Here is a 19,665-nt window from a genome sequence, read left to right on the forward strand (position 1 = left end):
AGACGGCAGCATAAATATTCCACAGTCATGATATTGTTTTTGTTTGGGCAGCGACTCCATATCGCTTTCGCAATACTCTATTCTCTTAGAAGTCTGCTCCGATGAAGGCCTTTCATTTCAGATTTCCCCTGCCGGATTACGCCCCTTTCTGCCAGATTGATTTGACCGGTTATCTTCACATTGAAAGGGTTTGGGATTTCGATAAGTGCCCCTGATTGGAATACAAGGAGGTCCCGCTCGCGGCAGCCGGGGGCCGACTGGAGACTGAGGAACTGCGGCCAATTCAATTTACCACATTGATTGCGTTCATTGCTGCCAAGGTTAGTCTGTAACCCCATTTAATAAAGTGGTCCGAGTCAGTAGCCTTGTGTTTACCCGTCTGCAGACTGTGGAATTTGGTTTTGTGACTATTCACAACAAAGGTATGATATGTATTGCATTCATCTGTTGGACATGTGGACAAACCTGCATTTATAAAAGGATTCATCATGTGCCACATGCTGTATCTTTACAAATAACACTCTGTAATTGTTTATAGTTTATGTGCACTCATTGCTTTTGTCTGTTGCTTTTAGCAGGAGGCACTTTGAGAGCGGCTACAAACATGTACATTTTAATCGCCAACGTGTTTATATTTTTGAAAAGGCTCTTACATGATAGATCAGCTGGCCTTTAAAGGTCACCAGCACGAGGCTGAAGGACAGAAGGAGGCTCCGGGCCGTCGCTTAGCGCTTCATCAGATCAAGAGGGATCTAGTCGCGGACGCTTCGCCCCGCTGCCGTTAAATCACGCCGATCCTTGTGAACGTGATGACATTTGTGACGCCGAAGTGACATTTTTAAAGGTGGCAATGGACTGAGATGGGAAGCTGTGTTGCCCAAAGTAACCTTTTCTTTCGAAGTTCCTTTTTTTTTTGCTGACATTTTGAGGGATCTGGGGATGATGGGGTGGAGGCGAGCGGTGGATCTTAAGCTACTTGAAAGCCGAAGAAGGGGCTTCCCTGTCCCCCTCCCCTGAGATCCATTGTGTCTCCTTCAGTATTTTAACAGTGGGAACGTCGACCATTGGGAGGAATCTGTTGGACGCTCTGCTGTGAACGTCCACAGCTACTAAGAGTCTATATCCTACAATGCAGCACCACCGAGTCAAAAGAAAGTCATTTAGAACAAGGAATGTACCGATCACAGGTATGCAAATAAACAAGTATTACACAGTAACAACTAATAATTGCAAAACCAATGTTTTAATTATATTAACACTTAAATGAATATGAGTCATGAAATACTTTTCTTAAAGGTCGATTACGTGCAACAGTTCAAGGCAAAGGCAAAAAAACTAAAAAGGTCTAAATTGAATCATATGCAGGCAAATTAAAAATAAATTAAGAGTTTCACGTCATTAAGGCTTACAGGAAACCAACGGTGCTGTAGTAAATGGGAGAGAACTATACATATGTATGTATGTATGTATGTATATTTTAAGCATTTCAGGATTCCTTGACATTAAAGAAAAAAAAAATCAAGACAAATGTCTTTAGTAAGGTATGCAGCACTCTAAATCACCCATTATTATGTAAACCTCTCATTGTTAGTGTTTTGGAAGATTCATGTTCATCTGTTCGTCCATGTTTGTTTCTTTCACGTGGTTCAAGTCCTGGGCAGGTTATGGAAACATTTGACAGTTGTTTTATTTATTTCTTGTTTTTTTTCTTTCCTCCTCCAGATTGCATTTCCGCAGAGTCTTTGCAGCAAAGTAAACATATGAACCAACAACAAATAAGAATAAAAGGAAGGCACATTGGGCATTTCTCAAACCACAAATCTGTTCTTGGTGGTCGAACCGCTCTTGGTGGCCGTGTCGGAGTGAGACTGGTAGCCAATAGTCATCTTGGTGGGCAGCCCCAGGCGCTCCTTGTAAGTGTTCCTGTCGACGGGTAAATGACACCATGAGGAGGAGGGTTGCAGGAGGATGCCTGCCACCTGCATTTATGAATGAACATAACTCACCCTATGAGCGTCACGGCGTCCCGGTTCTCGTAGTCCGATGTCCACACTGCTATTTTATCTCCTTTCGTGCGGATGTTGACCACTGCGCCGCAGACCTGGTCGCTACAGTCGCCGAAGGCCTCTCCGACCAAGCACAGGAGCTGGAGGAGGGGAACGAAAGCTGCTGTTAAAATGCTCCATGAGGAATAAGACCTCATTGGGAATGTACAAGCGGAATATGCCGTTTACATGAGCCAGAACAAATTCTGAATATTGTCATATTTGGAATAATAGTGGAATAATAGTGTGCAAGTAAATGGACTAAATCTGCGTTCTGGTGGTGATCAAAGCATCGCTGCAACACACAATGGACAAATCAAAAATAATCAGCCCGCCGATTTCTTTGCGAGGCCAGATCCAGGACTATGTGAGCAATCATACCTGCTCAGTCCAGACCAGGATCCCTCTGAACTACTAAATACTGACTGCTGCTCCGGCCCCCCGGACATTTTTTTTTATTTCCTAGCTTATAGCCGGAATTTTCTATTTTCTTCCTGCAACACATTTCATGAGCAAATCTGCGACGTTCAAGCACATGCAGGTCCTGGACCAGCGCGACAAAGCAGCCCCCCGTCCCCCCAGAGACAACGCAGTCTCACAGCTCCACAGAACTCATTAGTTTTTAAACCGTCCACCATCATTAAAACGCATATGTTTTTCTGGCTTAACATATGGCGATACAATTAGCGGGAATGTCATTGGAAAGAAAGAGACCCCTATCGGCCCAGACGGACCAGCAGTCGCAGCACTGACGGTAAAGTAAGCGCCGCCTGCTAACTGGCAAGTGTTGCTCGTCTGTATCACTGTCAGTGACCTTTAGAGCGGCGAGAGAACTCAACACAACCCCGTGCAGACTGAGCAGCAGCCAGCCACATTTCACTTGCTCTCATTTGACTGTGTTGTCACCCCTTATCATCAGCTCAGCCTACAGATTCATACATACATATATAGAGAGTTTTGAAATAATCATAGAACCCTCTTGCAGGGTTCATACACATTGTGACCAGTGGATTTCCATGACCTTTAACCAAATTTCCATGACCAAACATTTTGTGAAATCTCGGCGTAAAAAATGTTTTTGTATTTAAACTAACAATGAGAATTCCAAAGCATACACTATGCCTTAATGACACAAATGAATGAGACAATAGTTTGATTAAAAGAATAAACATTTATATAGATGCCTGTATGTATGCCTGCTTATATTTTGAGCGTCTTTCTTTTAAAAGCATATTCATTATTTCAAACTCAGTGTAAATGAACGTCATGAACACATGAATATAACACATTTACATGACTTTTACTAAACTTTTGGGGTTTTATTTTTTTTCAAGGACTTTTCCAGGCCTGGAAATAACCATTTTTAAAATTCCATGACTTTTCCAGGTTCTCCATGACTGCAAGAACCCTGCTTTTGTGCAAAAGGATGTCATTACAACAATTCGATCCGTGGCTCGCCGCAGGTATGAGAGGATGTAACCACCCGTGTAATGACCGCATGGGGCTCAAGAAAAAGAGCATTGGCGTCACTCATCTTGCGTAACACCGGGCAGAACACAAAGCACCGCGGCCACAGCCAAACCTACGGTTTCCAGCCAGAAGCGGTCCAGGTCTAGTCTCCTCTGCTGCTTGTTGAGTGTCATCAGCCAGCGCCCGCCGCGCTTGTTCCTCTCGTCCTCCCACATGGGTTCGATGCCATCCTGCAGGGACGGCACAAATTGTCAATGCGCTGTTCTGAGCCACTGCACCGAAAACCTCGAATTGGGAATCGGGTTTAAAGTTTGCAGATGTAATACTGAAAGGGTAGCATGAACTCAACATGTGTCCAGCGATGAATATACACTTTGGTTGACGTCTTCGTCTCAAATTGCATTTCTGCCTCAACATTCGGACAAAGTGTTTTTTCAGAAGATTTCAAGTGTGAAGGGGAGATCGTATTGATATTCAATAGTGACGGCTCTGCACTGCAGTGACTTGAAGTTCACTCGTTAGTCTTTTTGCCCCAGGCGATCCTTCTCATGGTTACAATAAAAGCTCGCCGATTATAAAATGCAGTGGGGAGGTGAGTGGGGAAGGAACTTTGCAAATCTGAGCGAACAATGTGTGCTGCGTGCAAACTTTAAAAGGGTTTAAAGTGAACAAATAAAAAGGTGTTTTTCAATAAAGAATAAATGTTAATAGATTGAGCACGCTAATTGGGTACGTTTAGTCAATCAAGCTACATCTTACATGGTAACAGCTAGCTGACCAAAAAAACTAGCGGAAGGTGTTATCAAGTTTTAATGTGTACTTTGCTTAAGGCTACCTGAAATGTCATCAAAAATATATTCATTCATATACATAATGTTTTAATTCCAGTAACAGTTCAGCAGGGTGGGCTTTAATGGGATGTAGGCAAAGGATCTGCGCATGTGACTCGTGGTTACAATCCAATTAAATGGGTATTCTTTTGACCAGCAAAAATATATATCTATATATAGATATATATCAAAAAGTCCCACGCTGAACTGCCCTTGGAAATGTTCAAACCCTTTGCCACCGCAGTCATCCCCTGTCTCACACAGTGTAATTAGCGGCTGCTCACCACCGACTGCCATTTAGCTTACCGAACTTCAAAACACCCGTCTCCTCGTCTGTCATCACATCTGGTTAAATGAGCTCTTTTGCAGATGAGATAACTTTAGTCGAGACAGACTTAGTCAGAGACGCTGTTGTTTTGACTGAAGGGCTGGGTTGTAAATTCAATCTGTTATCGCTCCGTTCGTGGGAGCTTTATTTGACTCATTACAGCCTTGCAATTCAAGCTCACTTATCAGTTTGAAACAAATTATTTTTAGTTGTTATAAATAACCAGCAAAAGATGATTTTGTTCCTCCTTGTACTCCAAGTCTGAATGATATCAGCCGTGTGTGTGTTCAGGTCTTTGCTTAGTTTGCAAAACATATCGTCTTGTATGTGCAATTCCACTTTGAAAGAAAGTTGTTTATAGCCTTCAATGTGGTTCTTTTATGTTCATTGAGTCCACCCAGAGAGGATATTGGCATGCACAAATATATAAAAAGATGGTATTACCTGTACTTTAACTAATTTCTGTGCTTTCACATAAATGGCAAATAAATCAACCGTACCTTGAAAAGGGAGTAATCACAGCCTGACATGAGGTTGCTTGACAATTGGATGTGGTTGTAGAGTCTGAAAGGCAGAGAGCAAAGTATTAAAAACATGGCGCTCTAACAGTATTTAAAAAAAACAAACTAGCACGACATTTTACTTCTTCAGTGACTGCATAGAGGCACAGGAAAACAAAAAAGACTTGGGAGGGATTTATTGCTCCTTACGCCCAGAAATCTTCAACGGTGTCAAATTTAGAGATGAGTCGCAGGTTGGCCTGCCATGTTTTGCTCTTGTCGTTCTTGAAGAACCACAGGGACCATCTGTTGGGGTGAAAAACAGAAGAGGAATTAGCATAAATGCAACAAGCCCCTAATTGAACGCGAGCTAACCGACAGAAACCAAAAGCCATAGACGCTTTCGGAGCAAATGAGCGACGTACAGAGCGACGCATACCGTGCCATCGACCGTCCAACAGCCCAATTAATTGCGATTGTGGTGTCACGCTTGTTAGAGACTGAATCTTCTTATGGCTCAGCAACTGCCTTCAGCAACTGCCTGTGTGTCTGCGCTCGGTGCGGCAACATCACAGCATCGTGTTGCGTGTAACATTATCTAATCTTTGCTATCACAATCCAAATCTTATTGAGAACTAGGGCCGTGCCGAATAGTTTGTAATCGCCTGTCCGCAATACAAAAGTCAAAATATTTTAAAAAACATGATTTTAATCCCAAAAAAATGCATGCAGCCTTGAAGCTCGCACCTTTATTAACGGGGTTGTCCAGCAGCAATCTAACAGCACCAGAAATTACATTTATATAACCACAATAACACTAAATCATATTTTTCCAATTTTCTTTTAAATGGGTGAAGACATAAAATTAATAATATATTTCAAAAACCTCAAAGCTGTGAATGTAGAAAAGAAGAGCCATACCGTGAATTACTCCTATGTAGAGCAGGCATATAGAGAATAAAGAAGATACTCATGGAAAACAGACTGCAAACTGGTTTGTAATTAAAGATTTGAAACTCCCTCGTCACTCGTGCTGATTAGCAGCTCAGGGGGCGGTCATGCCGCTCCACCAGAAACATCTGTTAGTCAGAATCGCCTGAGGTCCGATCGCAAATTCGGCACAAGTTTATTGTAAAGCCATTAAAGCAGCTCGTCCGTCAGTGCGTTTGGGTCCAGATATATGCCCGAAAATGGAATAAGCCAACAGATACTAATTGAATGGCCTTGAATTGCATCGTACATGCATAACCGAAGATCTAATGAGCAAATATGACAATTCGACCATTGGCAGCCTTGAGGTTATTCCTTGTCAACTTGTTTGGGGAAATATTGGAATGTTTGATTATGGCCCTTCATCTGAGGCAACATGTATTGTATAATCTCTTAGATGGGCCTATACAGAATGTTTATTTTCCCTCTAATGCATGCTGGGATAGCCTCATGCACCTATAAAGAAATAAGCAGATCAATAAAATTGATGAATGCAAATAGGCCAACGTTCTTTGACTTGCACTAGCATAAATTAGCTATCTGGAAAATAATGTTTGTACTAATTTATCCAAACTAATTTTGAATGTTCAATCTGTGGGAGTTATTTGTCATTGGAACGCCACCAACGTATTTCAAAAGTCAGAGCTGAGCCGCGAGAAGCCAACTTTTCCTTCAGCTGACTGGGCTTTCTGTTGAGTTTGTTTTTTCTTCTTGACCCTTTTGGACATAAATATCCCTGTGGAATTTAAATATGTGTAAAATATTCACTTGATGCATATTTGTATTCGGCACAGAAGGGAGTTGGACTCTAGGATCGAAAGGAGAGCACTGAAACAGTCTGGACAGGTCACCAGACCATCGCAGACAATCAAAGAAAGGAAATAGAGTCTCCCCTCCAGCAGACTGCATTTGTGTGGGATGGGACGGAAAATCCCACTTTAACACATGGAGAGCACGAAAACAGGCAAACGGAACCGGGGCCACTGGCATATAATAATAATATTAATAATCAACCATTGAACATATATAATATGTTCTTAAATATCATACAATAACTTGCCAGAACAAGCCCAGAAACTAAGAAATCATTATAAGATAAGTAAATTAAATATATTTTCATAAAACTTTTTCTTAATCAACCGCTTCTATCTGGAAAGTGGGCCAGTTTTTAATTTAAATAAAATGTATTTTTTCTTCTTTTTTTTTTTTTACACCTTTTTTAATGCACCATTTAAAAAATAAAAAAAGTCAGACCATTTGTTGAATTGCTCGGCTGAACACAAGTTCAGCTGTGCTTAAGGATCAAACCATATTTGTGACACAAATCTTTTCACTGAAGTCGCTCATTGCCCCAGCTCCATGTTTTATACAATGCACACGCACGCGCACGCGCACACACACACAAACACACATATCTGAACATGTGATTTTTCTCCATTTTGCCTCAAAAGTGGAAGTGGAAACAACTGCCAAATGTTCATTTCATTTACATTTTGTGTCAATCAAAACCTTCTGAATTCAACAGACACACCAAAGCTATTACTTCAGCATTATTACAGCTAAAAGCATTACTTTTATTTATTACCAATTAATCTGTCAATAACATCTTTAAATAATCAATTCTTTAATTAAGTCAAAAAAAGTTCTGAAAGACCATGATGATGTCCTCGCACATCAAAAATAGAAAACCCAAATGTTTTTTTTACAATTTTTTAATTATACAAAGCTGAGAAAAGTATTCAGTATTGGATGAGTGTTGTTCCTGTGATCAATTAACTGACAAATTGTGAAAATTCAATAAAGTTGGCATAAAAAAAAGACATCCATTAACAGTTATGATAAGGCAAATGGAAAAATAGTGAAAAGGATCTAAAACGTTCCATGTTTTCTCACCCCATCAGACTATAATTTAAGTGCTTTATGAAACCAAAAATTTAAATATTTAGTTTGTTTCTCACTGCTTGCAATAGTAATATAAAATGTGGTACATTATGCAAACCTGAAACATGATCCTTTGCCGTCCGAGTGATTATGAATGTACTGCTTTAGAGAGGGATCATTAAACACCGTACTCGTGACATCATTTTGAAAAATTAAACATGCATGTTCCAAGGCTTCGATCAATTGAACTGGCTATCTCTAATGACCCCAACCTGTTCTGGAGGGGGTGTTTGATGTAGGACTCTGGGTCCACAATCTCTTGTCCGGTCTCCTCAGCTCCATCTTCAACAGGCAGGGTTGGACTGGAGTTGGTTCCCTAAAAAGCAATGAGGTGGAGGTGAGATACATATAAGGGAGTGGGTCTATAGTTGTTATTATAATTATTATTGTACACTATTCTGTAATAGTAGTAGGACATGGTATCTCTGATGTAACTTCAGCCATAGCTAGTACATTTAAATACAAGCTAATATTTAGAAAGAGCCCATCTCCAAAATAAAAGTCGAATTATAGTCACAAAAAATATATCATAAAAAAAATCCGTGACGTAATCGATAACTAGTGAAACCCGATATGAACATCTGGAGCACATTCCGCCGTGACGTGACGTCACAGTTTAACGTCAACGGTCGTGCCAACTTGTACTCAGTGACGTTACTGGTGGCAAGAGAAGATCCTAACGGGTAGCGTTAACTTTAGTGTCAGGCCCCGGATGTTTGTTAATAGACGTCAAGAACACCACACGCACATTTCCCATTCAAATAGCTCGATCCGCCATTTAAAACGTAAAGTTAACGTAACCAGCTACCGGCTGCGACGTGACAGCAACCCGTTGGACCCAGTGTTGAATTCGGCGTACGTTTCATAAACCGAATAGTGTTTAAAACTACTTTTAAAACGGCCACTTTAGCTTTCTCACGGTCATCTACCGTTATGCTAAAGTGAACCAACTAACTAGCCAACATTGCATTTGCAGAGGTCAGCATTGAGTGTTTGACAGCTGAAATTGTAGTTACAAAAAAACAAACTGCCGATTTATATCGTATGCCGAACTTACTTTTAGTTCACAGTAGTCAAACCCGCCTTGAATAATACCTACTCAGGTGTGTAGTATTGCGGTTAAGCTAAGTAATAGCTCGGTAACTCGTTTTGTAATGGCAAAGGTGAACGGCACGTCGGTGAGCTGTAACGTTAACGTCAGCGTTCAAGTTGGGAGATCTCCACACGCACGAGCGTCCCTCGCTCAGGTCGCGGCACAGAAGAGAGACACTTGCAACTAGTAAAAAAACAGCAAATGCGATCGTAACAACTCTGTTTCCTTTTTGTAGACAACTGTTTAAAGTTACCGGCTTGTAATTACAGCAATAAGCCGCTTCCTCCCCCCTCCCCACGCAAACGTTTTGATATGTCTCGTAAAAGTACTCACCGGTTCGGCGGTCGCCATCTTAAAAATCTCTGTTGGAAAAAGTTTCTGTTGATTGGGCCGAGCTGCTCAACGTGACGTTCCCCCCGCTGCGCACATGCGCAGTGTTGCAGTCGCTTGGCTGGTCGTTTCAACGCGACTCCACCCCTCCGGCAGACGAAGGCATGGCGAGCACCGAGGCTAGAAGGGAGTGTGAGACAGAGGGCTGCAGCAAGGACGCCAAGCTCCAGTGTCCCACATGTATCAAGCTTGGTATTCAAGGCTCCTATTTCTGTTCCCAGGTACTGCTGCATTTTTGGCTTGTCCAGTTTAAACGTCGGCTGTAGCCACACACACACCTAGCTTTAGGCCTTTCTGTCTCATCACGCGGCTGCTAACTGTCAAGCTAAGTAGACATGTGTAACTGTGAGGGACTTGTAAACCGCTAATAACGTATTTGAATAACGTCAACGAATATGCTTTCTGCCGGTGAGTTGCACAATTTTCAGAGGAGGAATAATGCATTCATCCATCCTATCTGAGCCTGTTGGCCGAGGGGAAAACGCTTAAGCTAGCTAACTGTCGGCTGATTAGCTCAAGTGAGTCCCCGGTATCGTCCCTTGCTCAAAATGGGGGAGAGAAAAAAAGCCATAGTGTGGGGCTCGCTCGCTGACAGCTACAGCTGTGTGACAACGTGCATTTGTGTATTTGCGTTGCAATGATTACACAAACTGAGAGGAGGGACGAGGGATGTCGCGTGACAGAGCGTTTGTTGTCACGATGTCTCTCTCTCTCTCTCTCTCTCTCTCTCTCTCTGACGAGACCAAACCCCACTCACACGTCAGTTTAACGAGGGATTCCCAAACAGGACAGGACCTCACACTTGGATTGAGAGAAGCTACTTCCCTGTCTTCTCTGAGCATTGGGACAAGTACCGATGGACTCCCTGTCAATAAATACTAAGAGGACTTTTAAGAAGTCGCCTGAATCACACTTGACAGTTGCTGCTTTTGGGGGCAATGCTTCTTCTTCTTCTTCTTCTTCTTCTTCTTCTTCTTCTTCTTCTTCTTCAATGTCCCTGCCAACAAAGCATTAAACATTCAGCTGCAGCAGCTGCTCTCTCAGCAGAAGGGCCCTGCGATGTTCTGAGTCAAAAGCTTTATAAATAGTTGGGTTGGCAGTTTAAATTATCCTGCGGTGACATGGTATTTGACCCTCGAAGATCTTTGCTGCGGTTGCAGTTTTTGCGGCCGTGCAACTTGACCTCGCTTTCTATATTTCCACGTCTATCTTTCTCTGCTGTTTTCTGTCCCAACAACACGACACCATTGATGGGGGGGGATACATGGCTAAGTGAAAATCCCCCATTTTTTTGTCTGTCACGGTGTGCACGTAACATCATATTTTTGTGTTGGGGTTGAACGTTAGTTAAGTGAAAGTTTGGGCTCAATTTGCACGGTGTCGGCCATTGCACGCTCCCATTTAGGGTTTCTGTCTGTTTTCATTTCCAGGAATGTTTCAAAGGGAGCTGGGTGTCTCACAAGTTGCTGCACAAAAAAGCAAGTATGTATTACTGGTCGTTGTCAGTTCCGTGCACCGTTTACACCTGAGGCGGAATCGTTCTCAGTATGTGAATACGTTGCATGGATTATTTATTTTTAAAGCAACATTCTAAACCTACACGTGGTATTCAATCAGTGCTCGTTTTGAAGGTCAAGATACCCCTTGACTGAAGAAACGAGGTGGTTTCAGATGCCTTGTCCTGTGTTTTGTCAGAGGATGACCAGAACGAGAATGAATCCAAGAACTGTGTGGAGAATGACATCAACACAGACCCGTGGCCCGGCTACCGCTACACGGGGAAACTACAACCTCATTACCCACTGGTAAGTTCTCACAGAGTTGTAACCCGTTCACTTTCAAGTGAAACATGAAAAGAAGCCTCGAGTGCGGACATGCATGAGCCATGACGGCCTTTTTGTTCCCAGTTGGTTGCTCTCAGTGGCGCAAAACTGAGTTGCAAAATTCTCTCAATTTTCACCAATCATTAACCGCAAATAGCCGTAACAACGGTGGCAACTGGGAAGAGACAATTACCTCTGTTGTATGTTTCACCACAATGTTTTAAGTATCAACTTCTCCCTTGCGACACAATTGTGGGTTGAATATACTCGGGCAAGTTCCATCAACTCCCTTAAGCAGAGATGAAGAACAGTCCGTGCTACACGCCACACCGTATAGTTAAAACAATGGAAAAATCCAAAACGGGGCCATATACTGAGATCTGTCGGTGCACATTTGTTCCGAATGTGCCGGAACAAATTGTACCACCAAATTGCCTCCTATAAAGAATGGAGAACAGCCCTGGGGGGGTGGGGGGGGGGGGAGGAACGGACAGAGAGTAACAGGGAATTATTTCCTTGTGCATGTGCTGATTTATGTGAATCCCATAATGTTTCTGTCCTCTCCTTGGTTCCTGCTGTAGACTCCCATGAGGCACGTGCCTGGTGACATCCAAAGACCTGACTATGCGGATCACCCCAGAGGTACCTGTGCTCCTTTCTCAAGGAAATATGTTTTCAGCTGATCACGTTGGCTCATCGTCCACTTGGGAAACTTTGGTATTTTCTTTAAAACTGCCATTAAAATAGCCATAACATCCTGACATCACCAGAAAAATGTATTTGTAAATGCCCAAAACTGACTGATCGACATAACAGTATTTATTTATTTACGTTCTTTATACAAATTCATTTTTGGCCTTTGTGAATCCACAAGTAGAAAAAAAGGATTGAGATACTAATGTAATTTTTTTTTTTTGAAATCCGTCGGGTATCGGCAAATTCCATTAATCACGTTATCGCACCATTTTTTCAGCTGCGTCCGAAATCGATGATGAAATTATGCGACGAGCCAGCCATCTCGCTTCTTTCTCACGCCTGTCGAGAGTTTCATCGATCCAGCAGGTGCGAGCGCAGAGAGAGTAGCGTCAGCCAGCACTGGCGAAATTTACACAATTACAGAAATCTGTCAAGATGAAAGACAGTCCTATTCTGTCTGTATTTGTTCATGTGTTACAAAGGGTTTAACCTGAACCAGGCCTTGCGACCAATCGTATTAGATTCATGCAAGGTTAGTAGTATACGGCTGTTAAAAATAGGAATAATATCTCTATATTTAAGCGATGCACAAGTTCAGGTATCGGGAGAAAAAATTGAGGGCGCATCCTGAGCTGCAAGCTGTTGAGGGGCTGTTTATTTCCGTGGTAGACAAAGCAGTCATCCATGGATGTGTCTTGTGCTTTTCTATTTTTTTTATGTGTTGTGCTCTGCAAACAGGACAGTCGCACATTTGCACCCTTATTATGTGGTTTGAGCAGTTGGCTGACAGCTGTACACAGCTGCAGATGTAGGTGTGTATTCTCAGTAGGATCCGTAGGACCAGTATCATGACACTGGTTCCATTCAACAAAAAAAAAATTAGATTTTTTTTTTTTAATAATTCTTTGCACGTACATAATATTTTCATGCCTCAGGTTCTGTTTTAGCATTTCAACTGAATCACTGTGGCTCAACACCTCATTCTGGAAAGCCAGCGGCTGCAGGTTTATTTCCGTCACGCCGCTTCAATGAGCAGGTGTTAATAATCACAAGACTCCTCTAATTACAACCTGCGTATTTACCTGGTCTTGTTTCTCTGGGAAAGACATCCAGTGTGCAACCATGGCAACCTCTACATCCTTGTCATCTGACTGCATAGATCCATACTCGGGTAGTCATGGTTACAGTCTCCTTTCAGTCTCCTCCTGTGATGCCTTCTCGGGGACTGAAGCACAATTGTTGCAAGCTGGTGTTTCTCACTGCTACTGAGCCAAAGTCAAATCTGGAACGGTGGTGTTTATTTATGTATTTATTTTTACACATTAAATCGCGGTTATTACCCCCAAATAAACCTGTGGGGAAGTGGAGCACCCAATTCTGAGGACCTAAAAATGTGCACACTCTGTGATTCTCATGCCTTTCTTCTCTCCTGAGCAGCTGAATCAAAGCGTAAGTAAGTCTAATTGATTGTTGCTCTCGCACTGTCGGCTCTGCGGGTCAAAAGGAGGGCTGTGTTAACACGAACCTGTCGAAAGTCTGCGTTGCCAGGCAACTGTTGGTGTTCATCCAGCAGTCATCTTGTTGAATTGATGAATTATAAATCAGCGAGTCGTTGACGACTCCAGTGCCTCGAACAATATCTGGTTAAATAACGGCCCTTAATGTGCTTTTCAGGCCAAGAATTCTGATCTCGTGTAATCTGTACTTAAACTGCCGGCGGTCTCACGCGTTGCCAAGCCGACTGCGCAGACTGCCATCGCCGCCGCTCTCCTCCATGCAGCGGCGGCGGTCCTGCTCCGTCCCCCCTTCTGAGTCGACGGTGCGAGTGCCATCGCAGCCTGCCTCTGCTCAGCTGCTGCTGTCGTACCTCGTCCTGTGTAGCAGCAGCTAGTCGTCCCCTAGTGCCGTAGCGCTGGTTAGAAATGTGGGATTCATGGATGTCATAGCGAAAGAACGCTGGAGCTGTAGACTATTAGGAAGAAAGGGCCGTGACTTTTGATGAAGGGATTTGAAAGACGATGTCGACGTCGCGTGCCTCGAGCGCTCTTAAAGCGAGGAGTTCCACAGACGTCAGACGAAAAGGCAATCTTTTGCTTTTCACTGCAGAGACTACAGATACAAATGATCTTAACGCTTTAATCTGTTACGGTGCTTCAAATGGTGGAAGTTAAGTCTCAAACTGTACATGGATGCTTTAAAAAAAAAAAAAAAAAAAAAAAATGGAAGAAAGAAAATCATATTTTGAGCATTCTGTGGGTGGAATTTATGCAGAAGTCCCTTTTTCAAATTTGGAAACGTGGTCACTGGTGGGAAATTGTTTTGTGTTTTATTCAGTCAATCATTACAATATTCTATATAATATACAAAACAGAAAGACTGAAAAGGTATAGGTAGAAGCAAAAAATGCTTATATATTCCAATCCTAAATTATTATTATTATTATTATCAAATAAATCAGATAATTAATTTGAAATAAAGAAAAAATTAAATAAGTATATACTTATTTAATTTTTTCTTTTCTTATTTTATATATATATATATATATCTTCCATATACATACGTTTATGTATGTTTGTTTATATATATATATATATATATATATATATATATATATATATATATATATATATATATATATATATATATTCTTCCGTATACATATGTTTCATTCACACTTGTAACCCTCAAAAATTGTTTTATAGATAATCCTTTTGAAAACCAGAAATGAGTTGACAGTTCTTACATCCATTTTAGCGTTGTTCCATAACTGAACACTACTAGTTATCACCTTTTATGTTCATTCTTTTTTTCACAATGTAGATTTACCAACAAATCCGATCGTTTTGAGCTCAGTCTACGACTCGAGCCCGTGACTCGTGTAGAGGACAAAAAGCAGGTTTTTTCCATGTTTTGTAAAGATGCAGTGCAACTGCAAAATGAAAAAAGGGGCGATGATGCTTGTCCCTTCTCTCGAATAAATGACCTGTCGTCACTTACGATGTAAAACCAACAGCAGGAGTTTGTAAATCTGGTCGACAGACCTCCGACAGTCGGCTCATCGGCATCGCCGAAGCGCTGACGCGTGAATGACGCCTCTCGTCTGTCCTCGTTTCCGTCACACAGGGATTTCCGAGTCGGAGCAGTCTCTGAAGGGGACGTCGCAGATCAAGATCCTCTGTCCCGAGGACATCGAAGGCATGCGAGTCGTGTGCAAGGTAACGACGCAGGCCGTCACGGGGGTTTGCGATTTTAGTTTTTCTTCTCCCCCCCTAGTTTAATGTTGGTGTGTTATTCACAGCTGGCGCGAGAAGTCCTGGACATCGCAGCCTTGATGGTGAAAGCGGGCGTTACAACAGAAGAAATCGACCACGCCGTGCACCTGGTATGTGCACGCTCCCTCGACCGGCATCTAATCCTTTACTTGCCTCACTATCGCTGTAACCAACATGCGGGGTTCTTACGCTCATGGAAAAGCCATGGAATTTTAAAATGGTTATTTCCAGGCCTGGGAAAAATCCCAAAAGTTTAGTAAAAGTCATGTAAATGTGTTATATTCATGTGTTCATGACGTTCATTTACGACGAGTTTGAAATAATGAATATGCTTTGAAAAGAAAGACGCTCAAAATATAAGCAGGCATACATACAGGCATCTATATAAATGTTTATTCTTTTAATCAAACTATTGTCTCATTCATTTGTGTCATTTAAGGTTGACTGTATGCTTTGGAATTGTCATTGTTAGTTTAAATACTACATTTTTCATGTATACACCGAGATTTCACAATGTTTGGTCATGGAAATCCTTTGGTTAAAATGTGTATGAACCCTGAACATGCTTTGTCTATTCAGGCTTGCACAGCCAGGAACTGCTACCCCTCCCCTCTCAACTACTACAACTTCCCCAAATCCTGCTGCACGTCTGTCAATGAGGTCATCTGCCATGGCATCCCGGACCGAAGACTATTACAAGAAGGAGACATTCTCAACGGTAAGTTTTTAGAGTTGCAGTGCCTCATTTTATTTATGTATTTATTTAACTTTCTTCACTGTTGCATTCCCAACAAACGCACCTAAAATAGATTCTTCCTTTTATTTTTTTTAAACACCAATTTTTTTTCTCGCTATTGTCATATCCTCAATTTCAAACCCAGCTCAAGAAAGTTGAGTTCAGTTTGGATGCAGGGAAATGTTTTATTTAAGAGAGTGAAGTAGGAGGAGAAAAAGAATCCTCCTCCATGACAAATGGTTGTACCGGCATCCTGAAATGGTGTCAGCGGGAGTTTGGCCAATTTTAGTCTCTTTATGAATATTTCCGCCAAGGCGATGTCTCCCATCCGCCACTCCCCTCAGAGCCTCTGATGGAGCGCTTGCCAACAACTCATCTCTCGCTGCGTGGTCCCGACAAGACAAATTGTTTCATTAACCTTTAGCAGTGGGGATTTCATGTCAGTTCTGCTGCTCTCTATATTTCTCCATAAGTGGGAGAAGTCCCAGTTTGCCCAGCAGCATCAGAAGTCTCCCCCTCCCAAAAAAGATAGACACATTTTAGTGTGTCTACCGTGACGTTTCAGGTTGTTCATGACGGTGCCTTTTTCTTTGTGTTAGACACAATAGAGTCTAGTGTCGTGCAACACAATGGCTCTGACGCATTCACCGTCTCCCCCTTTTGCGCAGTGGACATCACCGTCTACCACAATGGTTTCCATGGCGACCTCAATGAAACCTTCTATATCGGCGAGGTGGATGAAGAGGCGAAGAAGCTGGTTCAGACCACATACGAATGCCTTATGCAGTCCATCGACTCAGGTAGGAACCCAGTTTCTTTCATCTTGTGCACGCCTCCTGTCATTATATGGATGGATAGTCGGGTATAATTCGATATTAGCAAAGACATTGCAGTACAGAGATGCAGAAGATCCATTTGAATTAATTTAAGAAACAGTGTGGGCATTACATAGTTTGTCCACCAGAGAGCACCGACTTTTCAGAGCCGGTTGAGATTGAATGGTAATCTTTGACCTTGGAAGATACATGTTTCATGTTTCTGACCAGTCAGCAATTAACTTTCCACCTCAACTTTGAAGCTCACGTGGGCGAAGTTCTAGTATTAATTCTGTAATGGTTCCTTTTTAAAAACACTTTTGGTATCAGACATTTCGTCAATAAGTCATGATCAGATGTTTTGTATTCTTTTACTCCCTCATCAGCCCCTGCATTCCTGTGTCCTTCCGGCTATACACTACAGTTCATATATCCAATGCATATAACCCTCATGCTTCCTGTTTTTACAGTGAAGCCTGGCATTCGCTACAGAGAGTTAGGTAACATCATTCAGAAGCACGCACAGGCCAACGGCTTCTCTGTGGTGCGGAGCTACTGCGGCCACGGCATCCATAGACTTTTCCACACCGCTCCCAATGTGCCACATTATGCCAGTGAGTAGTCGCGTGTTTTTTTTTTAAATCTCTTGAAAGTTGCCCGTGGAATGTCCCGCACGCCCTCTCACGCCCGGATGATGTCCATGTTCATTCATTTCCCAGAAAACAAAGCAGTTGGCGTAATGAAGCCCGGCCACGTGTTCACCATTGAGCCCATGATATGTGAAGGTGAGTGTGTCTGCACTTTAGTGTGAACAACAATAGTGATCATTACAGGGTAATAGTCTTTCAATTATGGCACAATTATATAAAACAAATTAAAACGGAGTATAGCCAGGCTAGAGTGTAAAGTAATATATCACTCTGCTGTCGATGGAATAAATGTCAGCTTCGTCAGATGATTTATTGCGGTTGTAAATGGTTTATTTGGTGTTCCCAACCTATTTTTGAAAAATATATAAAAGGTGTGGTTTGGAAAAATTGGTCACTGTTGCACTCAGACCTTGATTTGTTGCCTGGCTCAGAAGGTTTTAGAGTGATTAAAATCTCGTGGGCGTCCAGCAGTGTTTGTTCCTGCCGCTCTGTTTAACGGACCCTCTGTGTTGTCACACTCTCAGGCGGCTGGCAAGACGAGACGTGGCCCGACGGCTGGACGGCGGTGACCAGAGACGGGAAGCGCTCGGCTCAGTTCGAACACACCCTGCTGGTGACGGAGACCGGCTGCGAGATCCTCACCCGCCGCCTGGAGGACAACGGGCGCGCTCACTTCCTCAACCAAGTGTAGGCCGGACTGGAGCGCACCAAGGACTGGACTTTCCAGACACTGACACCCAGCACCTCTGGGCCTCACACAAGCACACACACACACGCGCACACACACACACACACACACACACACTCCATCTCAAAAAAAGAGGCACCACCTTGAGCTCAGTTTAACTGCGGCGCTCATTGTTCTTTGAATTAAATATCGGTTCCTCAAATTAAATGGAAGTACTTGAATGTGTCTTATATTACACGTGGATCGCTTTATTAGTGAAAACTGTATCCTTTGAAGGAAACATGAACGTATTGATGAGATTTGGTTTTGCTTAGTGGTCGGGCTCGACATCAGGCCTGTTTTCGACCTCTGGGTCGTGTCGCCCGGTGTTTCTTACTGTGTGTGTGTGTGTGTGTGTGTGTGTGTGTGTGTGGTGTGCTCAGGGCAAATCCAACTAGTACGCCATGCTTCGCTTCTTTTCTCTCAAACTCTGCTAACTTAATGAAAATTCATATGAATTTTTCCAGAGACGGATCGAAAAGAATCAGCAATACTAAAGACGAGAAGAAAGAGGCTTCCTGGAAACTGGGTCAACAAGTCGTTTCAGAGCGAGAAAATAACACTAGGTTAAAAAACGGTTCTTAAGTTTAGATTCCAGCCCCAAAAAAAATGATCCTTCGGCCCTTTTTCTGCAACAGAAGCAAACGTATCTAAAGGAGTAGTTTGATATTTTAGTAAATACACTTGGTGGCTTTTTTTTCCTCCATAGTTTAATGAGAAGATTGATACCACTCTATATTTAACTGCAACCAGGAGATGGGTAGCTTAGCTTAGCATGAAGACAGAAGTAAACAGCTAGCCTGGGTCTTGAAAGCACAATAATTAACACATTATGTTATACCTCAATTGTTTATTTTGTACAAGAAAATGTAGTGAAAACATAACTGTTAAAACCACAAGTTGTACATTTGACCTTTCTTCTCTTTATAGGGTTTAAACAGACTGTGTTGTAGTACATGTTAATAACCTGTTAATTAATGAAGTGTGGATGTGCTGGAGGTGGATTTTGTTAGCTTTGGACAGAGCCAGGCTTACCGTTTCTAGTCTTTATTCTAAGCGAGGCTAAGCTAACCTCTCCTGGTTGTAACCTCATATTTATTTTACAGATATGAGAGTTGTATTACTCTCAACTACTTTGAGGAAAAAAGCAAAATTAGCACATTTCCAGACATGAAGACATTTCAGTGCAGGTTGGTAAATCACATGAATTGATAGTTTTATTGCACCATGTTAGCTAACCACAGCACAGGGGCAACTGTCCCTGTCCCATCCACCTGGTGACTTGTGCAGTAGTAGCCGTTATTACTCTTCCCTCAGTGGTCCTGCCCATCTGGAATGTGGCTATTTTTAACAGTCAGG

General features: G+C 42.4%; 2 protein-coding genes across 2 annotated transcripts; one reads left to right on the forward strand and one right to left on the reverse strand.

The window, feature by feature from the left end:
* Nucleotides 1-1,224: 1,224 nt before the first annotated feature.
* Nucleotides 1,225-9,548, reverse strand: eif4eb (eukaryotic translation initiation factor 4eb; the record flags this gene model as incomplete). The annotated part of the gene is made up of 7 exons (XM_079217117.1): nt 1,225-1,923; nt 2,007-2,146; nt 3,632-3,745; nt 5,174-5,237; nt 5,384-5,479; nt 8,317-8,420; nt 9,531-9,548. 7 exons carry the CDS (start codon nt 9,546-9,548, stop codon nt 1,809-1,811), a joined length of 651 nt encoding a protein of 216 aa, XP_079073243.1. The 3' UTR covers nt 1,225-1,808.
* A 122-nt stretch (nt 9,549-9,670) lies between these two features.
* Nucleotides 9,671-18,473, forward strand: metap1 (methionyl aminopeptidase 1). Its single transcript, XM_079216724.1, has 11 exons — nt 9,671-9,808; nt 11,018-11,069; nt 11,283-11,392; nt 11,992-12,052; nt 15,230-15,321; nt 15,405-15,488; nt 15,958-16,096; nt 16,783-16,914; nt 17,400-17,543; nt 17,649-17,714; nt 18,104-18,473. Exons 1-11 carry the CDS (start codon nt 9,692-9,694, stop codon nt 18,268-18,270), a joined length of 1,164 nt encoding a protein of 387 aa, XP_079072850.1. The 5' UTR covers nt 9,671-9,691; the 3' UTR covers nt 18,271-18,473.
* Nucleotides 18,474-19,665: the final 1,192 nt, after the last annotated feature.

Source organism: Taurulus bubalis (assembly GCF_910589615.1).
Source record: "Taurulus bubalis genome assembly, chromosome: 4".
Lineage (NCBI taxonomy): Eukaryota > Metazoa > Chordata > Actinopteri > Perciformes > Cottidae > Taurulus > Taurulus bubalis.

Bases quoted from the DNA above. Each gene is read 5' to 3' on its own strand.
- metap1 (XM_079216724.1), top strand. From the start codon at position 9,692: ATGGCGAGCACCGAGGCTAGAAGGGAGTGTGAGACAGAGGGCTGCAGC. The intron at 12,053-15,229 runs GTACCTGTGCTC...TCCGTCACACAG, and splicing joins CTATGCGGATCACCCCAGAG to GGATTTCCGAGTCGGAGCAG. The intron at 15,322-15,404 runs GTAACGACGCAG...TGTTATTCACAG, and splicing joins GCATGCGAGTCGTGTGCAAG to CTGGCGCGAGAAGTCCTGGA.